The sequence below is a fragment of the Ichthyophthirius multifiliis genome (genome assembly GCF_000220395.1).
Source record: "Ichthyophthirius multifiliis unplaced genomic scaffold scaff_1120509251033, whole genome shotgun sequence".
NCBI lineage: Eukaryota > Ciliophora > Oligohymenophorea > Hymenostomatida > Ichthyophthirius > Ichthyophthirius multifiliis.
The window spans coordinates 25782-42044 of record NW_004086265.1 but is presented as its reverse complement, the minus strand read 5'-3'; the positions used below and the strand labels follow the sequence as shown (position 1 = coordinate 42044).

The 16263-nt window shown below is 21.0% G+C and overlaps 4 protein-coding genes across 4 annotated transcripts, besides 39 other annotated features; 3 read left to right on the top strand and 1 right to left on the bottom strand. All coding sequences in view use genetic code 6, as the record gives it.

The window, feature by feature from the left end:
- Positions 1-933: a microsatellite.
- On the top strand, positions 26-2561 carry IMG5_132510 (induced during granule regeneration 1, putative; the record flags this gene model as incomplete). Its single annotated transcript, XM_004031968.1, has 2 exons — positions 26-1599; positions 1656-2561. Coding segments are annotated over 2 exons (2346 nt in total), but the record flags the coding sequence as incomplete, so codon positions are not given.
- Positions 524-842: a microsatellite.
- A 116-nt stretch (positions 2562-2677) lies between the features above and the next one.
- Positions 2678-2726: a microsatellite.
- Positions 2727-3980: 1254 nt separating this feature from the next.
- Positions 3981-4017: a microsatellite.
- A 105-nt stretch (positions 4018-4122) lies between these two features.
- Positions 4123-4181: a microsatellite.
- Positions 4135-4215: a microsatellite.
- Positions 4216-4328: 113 nt separating this feature from the next.
- Positions 4329-4382: a microsatellite.
- Positions 4332-4400: a microsatellite.
- Positions 4368-4447: a microsatellite.
- Positions 4378-4477: a microsatellite.
- Positions 4405-4481: a microsatellite.
- Positions 4482-4515: 34 nt separating this feature from the next.
- Positions 4516-4555: a microsatellite.
- Positions 4556-4815: 260 nt separating this feature from the next.
- Positions 4816-4873: a microsatellite.
- Positions 4830-4877: a microsatellite.
- A 255-nt stretch (positions 4878-5132) lies between these two features.
- IMG5_132500 (hypothetical protein) lies at positions 5133-5686 on the top strand (the record flags this gene model as incomplete). The annotated part of the gene is made up of 2 exons (XM_004031967.1): positions 5133-5172; positions 5220-5686. The coding sequence occupies 2 exons, from the start codon at positions 5133-5135 to the stop codon at positions 5684-5686; spliced, it is 507 nt and encodes a 168-aa protein (XP_004032015.1).
- Positions 5687-5728: 42 nt separating this feature from the next.
- Positions 5729-5754: a microsatellite.
- Positions 5755-5835: 81 nt separating this feature from the next.
- Positions 5836-5874: a microsatellite.
- Positions 5875-6969: 1095 nt separating this feature from the next.
- Positions 6970-7018: a microsatellite.
- Positions 6999-7075: a microsatellite.
- A 16-nt stretch (positions 7076-7091) lies between these two features.
- Positions 7092-7123: a microsatellite.
- A 158-nt stretch (positions 7124-7281) lies between these two features.
- Positions 7282-7309: a microsatellite.
- Positions 7310-7512: 203 nt separating this feature from the next.
- Positions 7513-7548: a microsatellite.
- Positions 7520-7565: a microsatellite.
- Positions 7566-7915: 350 nt separating this feature from the next.
- Positions 7916-7964: a microsatellite.
- Positions 7965-8075: 111 nt separating this feature from the next.
- Positions 8076-8136: a microsatellite.
- A 533-nt stretch (positions 8137-8669) lies between these two features.
- Positions 8670-8738: a microsatellite.
- Positions 8710-8768: a microsatellite.
- A 45-nt stretch (positions 8769-8813) lies between these two features.
- Positions 8814-11364, top strand: IMG5_132490 (hypothetical protein; the record flags this gene model as incomplete). The annotated part of the gene is made up of 3 exons (XM_004031966.1): positions 8814-9704; positions 9841-10824; positions 10975-11364. Exons 1-3 carry the CDS (start codon positions 8922-8924, stop codon positions 11362-11364), a joined length of 2157 nt encoding a protein of 718 aa, XP_004032014.1. The 5' UTR covers positions 8814-8921.
- Positions 9719-9785: a microsatellite.
- Positions 9783-9826: a microsatellite.
- Positions 9783-9849: a microsatellite.
- Positions 9787-9839: a microsatellite.
- Positions 10616-10650: a microsatellite.
- Positions 10826-10899: a microsatellite.
- Positions 10859-10945: a microsatellite.
- Positions 10888-10941: a microsatellite.
- Positions 11186-11233: a microsatellite.
- A 295-nt stretch (positions 11365-11659) lies between the features above and the next one.
- IMG5_132480 (sodium hydrogen exchanger family protein, putative) lies at positions 11660-15130 on the bottom strand (the record flags this gene model as incomplete). Its single annotated transcript, XM_004031965.1, has 5 exons — positions 11660-11722; positions 11899-11925; positions 12113-12194; positions 12242-14472; positions 14525-15130. The coding sequence occupies 5 exons, from the start codon at positions 15128-15130 to the stop codon at positions 11660-11662; spliced, it is 3009 nt and encodes a 1002-aa protein (XP_004032013.1).
- Positions 11970-12017: a microsatellite.
- Positions 15131-15155: 25 nt separating the features above from the next.
- Positions 15156-15193: a microsatellite.
- Positions 15159-15193: a microsatellite.
- Positions 15160-15205: a microsatellite.
- Positions 15206-16263: the final 1058 nt, after the last annotated feature.

The following is a 16263-nucleotide window of genomic DNA, read 5'->3' as shown; positions in this document are numbered from 1 at the left end:
GAACCTACTAAACCCACAATCACAGAACCTACTAAACCCACAATCACAGAACCTACTAAACCCACAATCACAGAACCTACTAAACCCACAATCACAGAACCTACTAAACCCACAATCACAGAACCTACTAAACCCACAATCACAGAACCTACTAAACCTACAGTACCTACTAAAACAATAACAGTACCTACAGTACCCGTTGAACCTACTAAACCCACAATCACAGAACCTACTAAACCCACAATCACAGAACCTACTAAACCCACAATCACAGAACCTACTAAACCCACAATCACAGAACCTACTAAACCCACAATCACAGAACCTACTAAACCCACAATCACAGAACCTACTAAACCCACAATCACAGAACCTACTAAACCTACAGTACCTACTAAAACAATAACAGTACCTACAGTACCCGTTGAACCTACTAAACCCACAATTACAGAACCTACTAAACCCACAATCACAGAACCTACTAAACCCACAATCACAGAACCTACTAAACCCACAATCACAGAACCTACTAAACCCACAATCACAGAACCTACTAAACCCACAATCACAGAACCTACTAAACCTACAGTACCTACTAAAACAATAACAGTACCTACAGTACCCGTTGAACCTACTAAACCCACAATCACAGAACCTACTAAACCCACAACCACAGAACCTACTAAACCCACAATCACAGAACCTACTAAACCCACAATCACAGAACCTACTAAACCTACAGTACCTACTAAAACAATAACAGTACCTACAGTACCCGTTGAACCTACTAAACCCACAATCACAGAACCTACTAAACCCACAATCACAGAACCTACTAAACCCACAATCACAGAACCTACTAAACCCACAATCACAGAACCTACTAAACCCACAATCACAGAACCTACTAAACCCACAATCACAGAACCTACTGAATCGCCAAAAACACCAACCCCTAGTGTGCACATATAACTTTGTGAAGATATTTTAAAAGTAAAATAATTTGATTACAATAGTCCTGAACCCTAACCTGTTTTTAGATCATGGACTAACTAATTCAATAATGAATAAGAATTTGCCATATAATTAAAATTCCGATTAAGTAAAAATATTGATAGAAATGATATTGCTACTATATATCACTTGAACTCCAACTAAAACCCCGAAGACTCTTCTTCATTTGGTGACAGAGTTTTAGCTCTTTAAATACATGGAAATAAATTAATATTTTCTACTTACGACATTAACTCCGAAAATGTTGTCGCCATATCTGAAGTTAACTTTGATTCTCGTAGAACCGAAGGAAAATGGATATAAGTATATCACGCTTTCTCTCCTCTTTTAAATAAAGTATACGGTTTAATTGATTTCGGATTCAAATAATCTGAATTTATACTCGAAAATGCTATTCATTAAGATTCTTCAGTATATCACCTTTTCGTTGGTTAATCTTTTAATTCCAGAAACTTTCCTGGTGAAATCAAAAATGTTTCCTTCTATGTCGGATCTGGTGCTTATTAAGAATCTTTCAAAAGTTCTGAAACTTGTTAAAAGGTTACTGTCCCAAATACTAATGTCCCTACTGTTCCTCCTACTATTGTAAATATAGATATATTTATATTTAAATTTATTAATTATATTTAATTTAAAAATAGCCTCCTACTCATCCATAAACTCCAGTAACTATTCCTACTGACCCTGTAGTACCTGTACCTGAAGATCCCTCAATTGAAATTATTAAAATTGAAGAATGTATTTCTGATACAATCCTTATTTAAGAAACTTTCTTCTACTAATTCGAATAGAGTCCTTTAACTAAAACCTTAGATATCGAATGTGATAAAATTTCAGCTTACTCAGTCGAAGGTTACTTCAAGGTTTCTTCAGAAGTCGAAAATAAAGAATGGGCCACTGGTTTCCATTTAACTTCTACTAGAAAATTCGAAGAAAGTGATCACGAAAAGCCCGGAGACAGAGTATTAGCATTCATGGTTATTGGAAATATAATGCATTTCTCTACTTATGATTTGAACACTTCTAATACTAACTACTATCATAATATTCCTTTCGAAGATTGTGATTAAGATAGATGGATTTATGTTTATTTCGGTTACTCCTTCTAATTACAAAAGGCCTACTTATATACATAAATAGAAAGAAAATTACCTGTTATTAAAGTCTTCGAAAATATTAAACATGATCATAATGATTTCTATTAAATCTTTGTTGGATAAAGCTATAACCATAAAAACTTCCCTGGTGAAATCAGATAACTTATTTTCAAGGCTAATAGTTGTGCATATATAGAATAAGGTTTCGTTTTCTAAGTTCCTTAAGGAAAACCTAATAACGTTGGTTTAGTATAAATGTCAAAAGGACTTTCATTCAAATCTAAATGCAGTAAATAAAAGAAATTCTTAAGTTTATGAAAATATTATGTTTGAAAAAAAAAATTTAAAATATTATAATAATTCAATTTTATTTTATTAATATTTTTTTTTAAGGTATTTATGTTTTTTTATATATCACACAAATTATTTTTACAATAAATATTTATTTACAAATTTAATTTAAATAATTAATAAAATATAATATACATATATATATATATTTATTTATTTTATATATAAATATAAATATAAATATTATAATACATTTATATATTTAAAAAAATTAATAATTTTATAAATAATATTTAATTTAAATAATAATATTTTATTATAATATTTTTTTTTTAATATGGATGATAAATTTGATTAACTAAATGATGACTAAAAAAACTAAGTAATGAACTTTTTATAAATAACTGCTATGGAAGATATTAATTCAGCTATAAATTATATGGAGCAAACAAACTTTAATATGAATGTTTTTACTAAAAGAAAATAAATTATAATATATAAATATTTATAAAAATAAAAGAATGCGATTACTTTATTTTTCAAAAATCATGATTAAGAATAAAATTTACTTGAATAAAACAATAGCATTGGTTTTTATACAAAATATAAATAAATAAAATATATTTAGAATTAATTATATATATACAATAGAAATACCTATAAATAATTAAATAAATTTAAATCCCTTTTAATAATAAGTTAACTAGTACAAAGAGTTCATAAAATTAAAAAATAAAATTCTTAAAAAGATTTTTTTCAATAATTTATATATTATGTGACATATGTTTAATAAATATTAAAGAATTTATGGATAACATTTGTCCCATTATTTATCAGAGGAGAAACAAAAGGAGGTGAATAATTTAAAAGTAAAATATACAAAGAATATGAGAATTGCGCATATTCTTTTAATTTTAAAAATGGATAATTTAAAGAAGTATAACTTTTTTATTTTTATAAACTTTTTATTTTTTTTAGAATTTAGAATAAGCTAATTAAAAAAAAATCCATTATTATTATTTATCTATTAAGAAAATAATATAAATATTAAAAATATATTAAATAATTCTTAGATAAGAACTTTTGTTGTAGAATAAAAAAATAATTATTATTTACTTTATTTTTATTTTTAAATAAAAAAAAAAAAAATATAGAATAAAAACTTCTTTTTATTAGGATTAATACCTGAAGCATAAACTATATAAGATATAGAAGAATTTATTTCTCCTTCTGATTATCCTTGTTTTGCAGTATTTAAAAAAAGTTTATATGAGAAACCTGAATTAATAGGAAAAGCTGTATAAACTATTATTTTTTTATATTAATTCTTTATTATTATTAAAGAAAATTGAAAATGATTAAAATGAAATTCTAGAAATCTTAAAAGTATTAAAAGCTCAATATTTAATCAAAATATAGGAAGATGATAAAATAAGAATGAGTTCAATTAATAATAATTATTATATGGATTAAGAAAACTAACATTTAGGCAACATAAATTAAAATATTACATATTAAATAGAAACTAATAATAATTATCAAAATATAAATTTAAATATTTTATAAGATTAAATTCTTTAATAATAATAATAATAATAATAATAATAATAATAATTGCTAATATAATTGTAAATTTAATAAGATAGAATATTAAGATAATAATAGGAACAAGCATTTAAAGAAGCAGAAGAAATCGAATAACAAAAGCTTTTAATTAAATAATAATTATAATAAGAATAAATATTAAAAGAATAATAAAAAAAAGAATAATTATAAAAAATCTAATAAACAAAAGAATATAAAAAAAATTAATTACCGATAGAACCTGATTAGAACAATAGTTAAGCAATAACTTTTGCATTTAGATTTCCAAATGGAAGTAGAGTTATTAGAAGATTTTTAAAAAATGAATAAATTTTAGTAATAAATATAAAATATAATAATAAAATAATAATAAAAAATTGATAATAAAAAAATATATATTAATAATATAAAATATTTGTATATATTAATATAAATATATATTAATATATAAATATATATATATATTTATATATATTTATATATATATATATATATTTATTTTAGATTTTGTTTGATTTTGTATAATCACATGATAATATTTAATTTGAAAATGATAACAGTTATTTTGATTTAGTTTAAACATTTTCTAATTTAAGTTTAATTTAACTTAAAAATAAACAAATACATGAAATTTTTAATGATTCTAACTAATAAACCATTATAGTTAAGGAATTATGAATAATTTAAGTCTTATATATACACAAAAAAATATAATTATATATAAGTTAATTAAAATATAAAAATCTTTTTTTTAAATATATAAAAAAAAAATAACTATAAATTTTATTATTATATTAATAAAAAAAATATTGAATTATGAATATATTATTAATTTTATTTTAATATTTATAATAATTATTATTTTTATAATATATAAATTATTATTTATAACTATTACTAAAAAATATAATATAAAAATTTAAAAAAAAAATGGAAAAATAAACTTAATAATAACAGCAATCAAAAAACTTATCAAATTAAAAAAATAAATAAAATATTACATAATCAGCAATTAATTTAACATAAGGCTTAGATTATAAAGAGTTATAAAAAACTCTTATTTAATTTTAAAAAGCATAAATGTAATTAGAATTATCGGGAAAACTTTCTCCTTTAAAATAGATGTCTCCTTTTAAAAATAAAGAAATGGTAAACTTCAAAGCTTTAGAAGATGCAGGCCTTATAAGTTAAACTTAAAATAATTATTTTTTTTATTTTTAAAAATATAAATAGATCTAAATTTTCCTGCTGAAAAGGAAAAAGTTGAAGGCGTAAAAATATCTTTAGAAGATATTGAAAAAGCCTTTAAAATATTAGACGAAAAAAATTAAGGGTCAAAAATATCCCTTTAGGAATTAAAAAAGAAAATTCCTGTTTTAAACCCTAATTTTCCTCTTAATGAAATTCCAGCTTTAACACAGGGAAAAGCAGAAATAAAATCAAAAGAACTTTTTGAATTATTAAAATAAAATGAATTAGAGAACTTTGATCCTTTATAAGAGGCTTTTAACCTTTTAGATCCTAATAAAACAGGGGCTATTGATATGGGAAGACTTCAAAAAGTTTTTTCAGTTTTAGGATATGCTGATTTGGATTAAAAAGATATTAGTATATTAGAAGAATGCCTAAATATTAGGGCTGATAAATAAGGAAAAATCACTTTAAATGATTTAAGGGATATTTTTGAAAATGAAAATTGAATTTTATTTTATTTTATTTTTTATATAATAAATTCAATATACTTTTTTTTTTTTTTTTTTTTTTTTTTAAGAAAAATAATCGTTTTATATAATTATATTAAATACGATTTAAATCGAAAACGATTTTTTTATGTTTTTAATCTTTTTTGAAAAAAAAAAAAAAAATTAAAAATAAAAAATAAAAAATATGTTTTTATAAAAATTTATTTATTTAAAAAAATAAACAAAGAAATGAAATTATTACTTAAAATCGATTTTTTAAGAAATTTTATTCATTATTCATTAAAAGGAATACTTTATATTGGAATAAGTTAATTAATTTTAGGATTTATACTATTAATAATATCTTTAATAAAGAATGTTACTTAATAATTCGATGGTTTGTATTTTTTATACACATTCCGGTTTTTAGCTGGTATATTTCTCCTAATTTATTACCTTATAGGTTATTTTTACCAAAAATACTTCCGAAACGATATTATATAAGGCTTTTTTATATTCGGAACATGTTTAATATTCATATACTGTATTATATTTGCAATTTCATTCATAGTAATTTTACAAGCAACGACCTATTATGAAACTGATACAAGGGCATGTAAAAGATCAGAAGTTATTTTTCCTTATTAGAGATAATTCATAAAGGCAACTTAATTATTTGGAACTAAAGAATGCAAATGTAGTATATAAAATGTAAACGAATATAAAAAAAACCCACTTTTTAGTAAAATCGATTATGACGAAAATAGTGAATATCATAATGTTATGTAATGTCCTTAATATGAATAAATGTTATCTGATTTATAGTAAAATAAATAATAAATATATATGAGAATATATATATATATAGAATGGAAAATAATGGGAGAGAAATTTCGTCACTTTTAGGGTCTATAGAAAATTTTTTTGATTGCAGTGGAGTTTGTGATCCTTATCCTATTTATGTTTTTTCAGACTCTAATAGGGGAGCTCCAAAAAGTGATAAAAGTTGCTTTGAAAGTGGGATTGTGTAGATTTAAATCTATGGGACTTTATTTGGAATGATTTTTTGGATTGTTTCTATTGTTTTTGCTTGCTTAATGGTGTTTTCGATTTGTATTTTCTTTCATCCGAATAGGATGATTGATGAGGAAAGGAATAATTAATATAGGGAGGTTTAGTAATAGGATTATTGAAGTGTATTTTAAATAATAATAAATTGAATTTTTGTTTTTTTTAATATATATTTATTTATTCATTGAAAAAGAGAGAGGGGGGAAGGAAGGGTTTATTATTTAATTATTTATTATAAAATATTTAATAGATTTTATAAAATATATATTAATATTATAATTATTTATATAATAAATAATATTTATAATTTTATAATTTTAATCTAATAAAAAATATATTTAGGGTAAAAAAAATATATATATATATATATATATATATCATATAGAATAAAATAAATATATAAACGAAAAAATGGACAATAGATTTTATTAATAGCAATAAAATTAAAGTATAAAATATATAAAAAATATTAATAAAAAATTATTAAAAAGATTAAAATCCGAAATTAATGCAGGATTTGTAATATTAATTTGAGACGTAAAAAAAAAAACCAAAAAAAACCAAAAAAAAATGAATAAAAAAATTGTTTATAAATAAAGCTTAAAAAAATAAGAATAAATGTTGAAAATACATAAAGATAAAAAAATTCAAGAAATTAAAGAAGAATTTGATAAAAAAACAATTAATTAGTTAAAATGTATCAAGAAGTTACAATTTAATATGAAGAATTTATCTAAAATCTTGTTTTGTTATAAGAATAGAGAAATCAAGTAATATATATATATATATATATATTTTTATATATATATTATTTTTTATTTATATAGGATTTAGAAACTAAATCATTCTTAAAAGAAGAATTAAATGGAAAATTAATATAGAGAGCTGAATTATTAGCATAAAAAGAAGAAATGGAATAATATTTAGATCAATATATGATTAATTATCCAGAGGAATACGAATATATAAATAAAGTACAAGAACTTAAAAATAAAATATTAGATATTAATTAGAATATGTAGGAGAATTAAGAATATTAATAAAACGAAAAAAATAATCAAAATGAATAAAGCAAATTATATATATAGTAATTAATCGAATAAATGTAAATATAAATAAAATAAATAAATCAAGAAATATAATGCTTAAATGCTAATTTAGAAAATAATGTACATAAATAATCTGAAATAATATTTTAGTAATATTATGATAATAATATTTAGTATTTTTAGTAGCAAGAAAAAAATTATGGAAAAGAATGCTTATAAGGAGTAATTAAAGATAGAAAATAATAATTTTTTGATTTATTATTTAATTAGCATTAAGTAAATAAATTTATAATATGTATATATATATATATATATATATATATATATATATATATATTCATATATATAAATTTAATATTTTAAATATTTAAACATTTAAACAATATTTTTTAGTAAAGAATTCATAAAATTAATTAAATTATTTAATATAAATTACAAATTGAGATTAAAATTTTAGATAATACTTGTTATGTAGAAAATGAAATACTTCCAAATCTTAAAAATCTTATAGATGAATTAGAAGGGTCTTTTGATTAACTTTAATGTATGTATTAAGAATTAGATGGGTATTAAACTATAAAATAATAGGCTGAAGTTGATATAAATTAACTTCAGGACATTTTAAATAATAAATTTAAAGAAATCGAATAGGTTTATTATTTATAAAGTTTTATTTATTATTTTTTTATAGAATTATTAAAATTAAGTTAAATAAATATAAATCTAATCTTAAAAAATATTGAATTAAATATAAAGATATTAATAATGAAATATTTATATTTTAATATGCTTTTTAAATATTATATTTAAAAATAATACATATACATATATATATATATTTATATTAATAATATAAAAATTATTTTTCTATTAAATTATTATTATTTATTATTAATTTTAAATTATATCTATAATATTTTTTATTTATAAATAAATTTTTATTTATATATTATATTTATGAATAGATTTTTATATATATAATGAGCTTATAAATTATTTGTAATAAAAAATTTAATTTAAAAAAAAAATATATAAAAAATCAAAAAATAAGAAAATAATTTTAATAAATATTTTGACTTTAAAACCTAAATAAATATTAGAAAAAAAGGAAATATAATTATTAAAACAGATAAATGTAATTTATCATTAAAATAATTCTCATATTACTAACTTTAATAAACTAAACATTCTAAAAAGGTACCGTATGTCACTAATTATTCGGTTGGGACACATATTTTACCTTAAGTCTATTAGAAAATACTAATGATTATCAATATAGAATGCCTATAAATGGTGGAAATTATTCATAATAAGAAAATTAGTAATCTAATGCATAAAATGTTGAAATAATAGGGACATTAAATTTTAATTTTTGTACAAGAGTTAAATAAAACCTATGTTCATCAGATTAAAAAAAAGTAGGCTAAGATAATAAGGATAAAACTGTAAAAACTTACGCGAATATTTTTTTTGAAAGAATCGAAAATAATGTAGAATGTAGAAACTTAGCAAGTAATTCTGAATTCTAATATTATTCGTATAAATTTATTGATGAAAATAAACCATAAAAAGGAGTTGTTTATAGTCTATTTCATGGTGATTTATATGGAGTTCCTAGTCCCGCTAGACCTGCTGTTGTTCTTCCTTAAAATAATCTTAATTAATAAGATGGTTAAAATATTTAAGGAAATCGTAGAATATTAGATGACAGTGAAGATGATTCTAAAATAAGATATGGAATAGAATTTGTGATTTAATGCGATAAATAAGAAAAACAAAATATAGTTATTGATGGTTGGCAATTACTGACAGATGAAAAAGGCAATAAAAATATATATTCATTTAAAGCGCGTTCATAATATGGATGCCCTATTTTACAAGTATCTAAAATGTGGTAAATATTGTCTGATAAATAGGTATAAACCTTTATTATATATATATATTTATATAAAAAAAGATATATATATATATATATATATATATATATATATATATATTTATTTATTTATTTATTTAATATATTTTTTTATTTAATTTAATATTTTTTTTTAGATTATATTTACTATTGTATTTGTTATTATCGGTGTAATTGAGTGTTTTTTTGGTTTGAGAATATTTAAACCAACATTATTTGTAGTTGGATATTTTTCAGGATTTGGTATTTTGACTGCTATAATGGGAGAATTTGTTATTAGATATGATAGTGAGTCTGTTATGGTCTATGCAAGTCTTATTATTGCAGTTTTATTTGGTGTTTTGGTAGGATATGTTACTATAACGATACCTAAGATAGGTTTTTTTTGTCTCGGGATGTGGTTAGGTGTAGTTATAGCTTTATTGTTAAATAATGCGATTTTATACAAAATATAATTGACAAATAACTTCATTGTACTGTGGCTTACGATAGCTGTTTTAGCAGTTTTAATGGGTGTTTTATCGTGTTGTTTTTACAAACACTGCGTAATGGTGTGTACTGGAGTAGTTGGCGCATATGCTATTGTAAGACCTTTTGGATGGATATTAGGAAGCTTTCCGAATGAACTTTAGATTGCAAAAGATATAAAATATGGGAATATTTCGTCTGTTCCTTCTATGTTTTACCTTTATTTTGCTTTAATTATTGTCGTGGCTTTTATTGGGATAACTTATTAGTGGAGAAGTTATGCTGAAAGAAGGGCTGATGAAGAAAGGGAAGATTTAATGCTTTTTTAGGCAGATCCTGAATTTTTTAATTTAAATAAAAGACTTTTAGATAAATAAGATAAAGATTTAACTGAAAATGAAAAAAAAATAAAAAGAAAAGTTGATAGAATATAAAAAAATCTAAAAAAAAAATAAAAAAAAGAAGAAAAAGAAAAAAAAATGATTGAAAAATTAGAAAGAAGAAGAAAAAGAAAAGAACAAGGTGATAATTATGAAACACCAGAAGAAGATAAAAGCAGTGAAGGAGATAGTAATAGTAGTGAAAGTGATTAAGATGAGGAAAATTAAAAAAATAAAAATAATGGAAGTCCAGCAGGAAAATTTTCAAAATTAGTATATATATAAATAAAAATATATAAATATATACATATATATATATATATATATATATATATATATATATTTATAATTTTTTTTATATATTTACTCATTTTTTATTTTTATATTTATATATAAATTTATTTATTTTTTATTTTTTTTTAGTTTACGAATGTTAAAGATGTTTTTAAGAAAAAAAAGGACGAGAAAAAAAAATAAGATGAAGATGATCCGTAAGAATTTGTCGAAATGAAGAATTTAGTTAGTAATGAATAATATGATAATAAAATTATTGAAAAAGAGATGTAGAAACCAGGATTTAAGAAATAAAAAAAGAAAGAAAAAAAAAAAAATTCTGATGATGACGTTGTTGAATTAGAAGAATAAAAAGAAGAAAAATAAGAAGAGAAAATAGAAGACAAAAAAAATAAAAAAAAACAAAAAAATTCTGATAATGAAGATGATGATGATTATGAAGAAGAATAAAAAAAAGCTGATGAAGAAAAATAAGTAGAAAAGTAAGACAAAAAAAAGAAAACTAAAAAGAAAAAATGAAAACTATATAAAGAGATATAATATGTATTTCATATAAAGTTGTTTATTTTTTATATAAAATAAAATTCAAAATAAAATAATGTTTAAATTTCATATATTATTTGGATTTATAGCAAAAACTAAGTCAAATTTATTATATATATGTGTACTTTCTCTTTTTTATTCAATATTTTCTTATTTTTCGTCTTTATCTTCATTTTCTTGTAATTAATCTATCTAAAGTTTTTATTTAGATTCTACTTTTTATAACAAAGAATTTGATTATTATATTTGTTATAAATTATCTTCTTCTTTTTCAACTTTGAAATATTTATTTAGGTTTAAACTTGTTATTTAAGGATTTCTTACACCAGCAAATCTTTATTTATATTAAGAAACATATATGTTTTATAGTTTTTATTTTTTATTTTATATTTATTAAATATATGAATAATTAGATATATATTCATAGTTTTAAAAAATATTTTTTATTATTTCACATTCATTTTTAAAATGCATAAATATACATTTTTTATCAGTTAATAATTATTTTACTTATCCAGGTTTAAAAAATTTAAAAGACTAAAAAATTTATTATTAATATATAAAAAATATAAAAATAATAAATATATATATATATATGTAAATATAAATATATAATAATATATATATATTCTATTATTATATTTATATTTTAAATTAGTATTACTTTATATGTATTTTATTTTCCAATATTTTAAATATTATTTACATTTTTTAATTTATTTACAAATTCATTTTATATATCTCTACCTTTTACAATTCCTTTTAAAAGTACTCCACCGTTAAAGCAATCGATAATTTACTTAGAACTATAATAAAAATAATATTTATTTATCTGTTTTTATTATATTATTACGTATATTTTTTAATAAAAGAATTCTAAATAACTTCATCACACATTTATTTATTTAAATTTCCCAAAGGTTAAAGTTAATCATAAAACATTTATGAAAGTCCTCTAAGACTTTACTACCAAACAAGTTCTTCAATTTCCAAATTAAACTTTGCCACCTTTTATAAAGGTTCAAGTGGAAAGGCTAAAACGTATACTACAGCATCTGCCATACAAGAACTAACATATCTCATATTTTAAAGTACTAATTAGTAATGAAAAAGTACATCAGAAACTGTTTTTTTTTCGTTATATGTATAGAATGTCTTAGAACATGTTTCTGTGGCACAGCCTCTTGTAATTATATATAAAAATTTAGCTTTTTAACCTTCTTTTATTATATATTAGTCTTTTTCTATGATTATTTCGGTACTTTATTCTATTATTTTATCGAGAATTTTTTCCGGTATTTTCTAAAAAAAAGGGACAAATTCTATCAGAAATTATTTCTTTGGAGGCAATTTCCATGAAGGTTGTATATTTTCAAGCTAAATTTGTAATTATTCGATATTTTTTTTTTACTCTAGAAATTATTTATCATCTATATGACCAAATCTAACTGAATCCTAAATTAATTTCATTTATTTTTCAAGTAGAGAAAAAGCAGCTTTTTTCGTTTAAGTTTATTTCTTAATTTCCGGAAAAGAGATTTTAATATAATCAACTATATATTGATGACCAGAAGTTCTATTATTTAAGCTTTCCTTTGAAATCAAGCCCTTTATTTAATCTGATATAGGAAATTCTTTCTAAATTTCTTCTACAGTCTCATGAGCTTCTATATAAGTAGTAACTACATCATATATAAATGCAATTTAATTAAAAAGTAGATTGGATGTTTTATTTCTGAAAAAAGGAACTACTTATAATTAAAAAAGTATCTATATATAATATGGATTATGGAAATAATTATATAAAAACTCCCAACTATTCATACTTTCATTTTAAGCATCTAAATCCCAGTTTACGCTTTCTAAAAGAAGTAATAAAGTACTAGAACTACATTAATGTTTTTCATATTAAATCCAATAAATACCTTTTAAGGCTAATAAAAATCTATTTCTTGCTTCAATAATCTTGTCTTTATCTAAATTTTGAATTTCCGAGCTTTCTTCATTATCACTATTTTCTAAAAGCTCATATTGTTATTATAAATTTTATTAATCTTTTGTCGAAAATAAGTTTTCTACCATTTCAATTTAAACTATTTCGTTTTTTCCAATTAATTTTTTAGCTAAGGCTTCTTCTTTTTCCCTTTTTTGAACTTCTTCTTAAATTTACTTAATTTTCAAATGAAAATCTTCTAAACCAACTAAGTCTTTTAAAATATTCCAATTTACCATTTTCAAGTAAGAATTTCCTTTCAGAAATTAAATCTTCCTCTCACTCTCTAATTTAAGGTTCTATAAAAATCCTAAATACACTTTTTCCCTTATATTATAATTCACACATAGGCCTAAACCCTTAATTAAAGGACCTGTAATAGTCCCATTTATAATCAAGCTTAAAATCGCATTCCCTGCCATATCGAAAAGTACAATATCTCGAAATTTCTAAGGATAATAATCATCATTTGCAACTATAATGGCAAAGGATATACCCACAGCTCCCCTTAATCCACCAAAACTAAGCATATAAACCTCCTTCCACGTGATCCCGTAGCCCCATTTCTTCAACCATCTCACAACACACGTAATAGATGCAAATCTACTAAAAAGCATACAAAAATAAAGACCAAATAGTCTAAAGTAGTCCCCGAAGATAATAGTTTACTTATCATTGATCTACTAACCGTTTATATCATACAAAAGGGAACTATCTGTCAAAACTTAAACTCCTATAAGAATTCCCGCGAGCAAAAAAATGACAGATTCAGCTGCAAAAACCACATATTTCCAAAAAATGAGGACTACTTTTTCCTCTTCTAAAGAAATTTTTGGTTTAGCAAAAATAGATAAAAATAAACCTAAAGACACTAAAGACATTACACCTGAAATTTAGAAACCAAAATCTATATTTTCGGCAAAAAAATAACATAAATAACATGAAATAAAAGTCACATTTACAGTTAAAATAGGATCATTATGTATTTTTTTGATCCAAAATTAACCTATAACTCCAATAAAAATTCCCAAAAAAATTCCACCAAAAAACAATGTAAAAAACAATTTCAAAATTTCAAAAATATTCATATTCTTAAAAAAAATATAATATAATAAATACGTATATATATATATCTTAATGTACTTCATTTTTAAATAATTTAGTTGAAATTTCATATAAAATAATTGAAGTTCCGTAATTTAAAAGACTTTCACCTTCAACTAAAGACTTGAATTTTTTTATGGCTCCGACTTCTTTTAATAAAGCTAATATTTAAACTGTGTCTGTGCAAGAAAGAATAGATCCGAACATAAAAGCTCCTTTCCACGAATAATATGTATCGTCGTATTATAGTATTATTTTTATAGATATAAGAATAAATAAGGCTGAAAGAAATACACAAGGAAATACTAAAAGAAATATTTAACCTGATTGTTTCTTAAAGGAATGCCAATCACTATTAAAGCCACTTTCAAATATTAAAATAGGAAGAAATATCATTAAAATGCCTTAAGGGTTTATGTTTTTAATATTATTTATTGATTCACCTATTATACCCATATTGTCGGCTAGTTTTCCAACTATTATACCCATTACAAATAACATTGGGGCGTATGGAATTCCTGTTTTTTTGTTTATTTCACGGATTAAAGCTGATAGGCCTAAACTGGCGAATAAAAATAATATTATTAGGGATTCTGGGGGAATTGTTTCTTATATATTATTATTTTGATTTGGTTTAAATTCCATTTTATTTTTATATGATAAATATGTCTTATTATTTTTATTTTTATTATTTTTGATTTTTTTTATAATTTTGTTTTTCAAAAAAAAATTAATATTTTTATTTATGTTTTAAATATTGTAATCTTATCAAGATAAGCAATATATTAGTATCGTTATTTATATTTATTTAAAATAATTTATTATGATATTTTTATTAGATTTAATAAACTATATATATTCTATTTTTATAACACATATATAAAAATATATTTATTAATAAAAAAAAAAAAATTATAACATATGTAAAGACTTTTTTCTAAAAAAATAAAAGATTCTATTTTTATTAGTTAAATTTAGTTTTTATATTTTAAATTTTATATATAATTAAATTTTAGTAAAAATAAATATATTATTTATATATATATATATATTTTAGTTTTTATCCGAAAATAAGGCATATATAAAATAAGATATAATAAATTATAATAAAATCCATAACTCAAATTATTTTATATTATTTTTGTTTAAATTATAATTAGAAAATTTTTATTAATATATTGTAAAATTTAATAATATTTATTTATGGATTTAATTGATTAATTTAATATGTATATATTAATTTTTTTTTATATATAATAATAACATAAAAATGCCATTTTTTAAAAAAACCTTAAAATATTCAGTCGCTTTTTTAGCTGGTTCATCTTTTTCATATTTTTTAAATATAAAATATATTAACTTAAATGAAACTATAAACTCAAACGAGCCTGCTTTCTAAAAATACTTAGAAGAAAACAAATTTATATACCCTAAATTTTATGATAAATACCTAAGCTATTTTAATAATGAATAATTTCTTGAAAAGCTTATTTTGAAAGAAAATAATGGATTTCTTCATTACAAAATATTTTTTCCTTTGGAATTCTTAGATAATATATTTAAAAAAAATAATGAAAACGATGAAAATATTATAAACTAAGAAAAAATTTCACAATGTAAACTTACTTGTATTTTCTCGGCTAATAAATCAGTTTAAGGACATAATAATATAGTACATGGGGGCTTCTAAGCTACTTTATTGGATAATTTATTTGGATATTTAGCCACTTTATCTAATGGTTTGTAGCCTTGTGTTACAGCTAATTTAAATATAAATT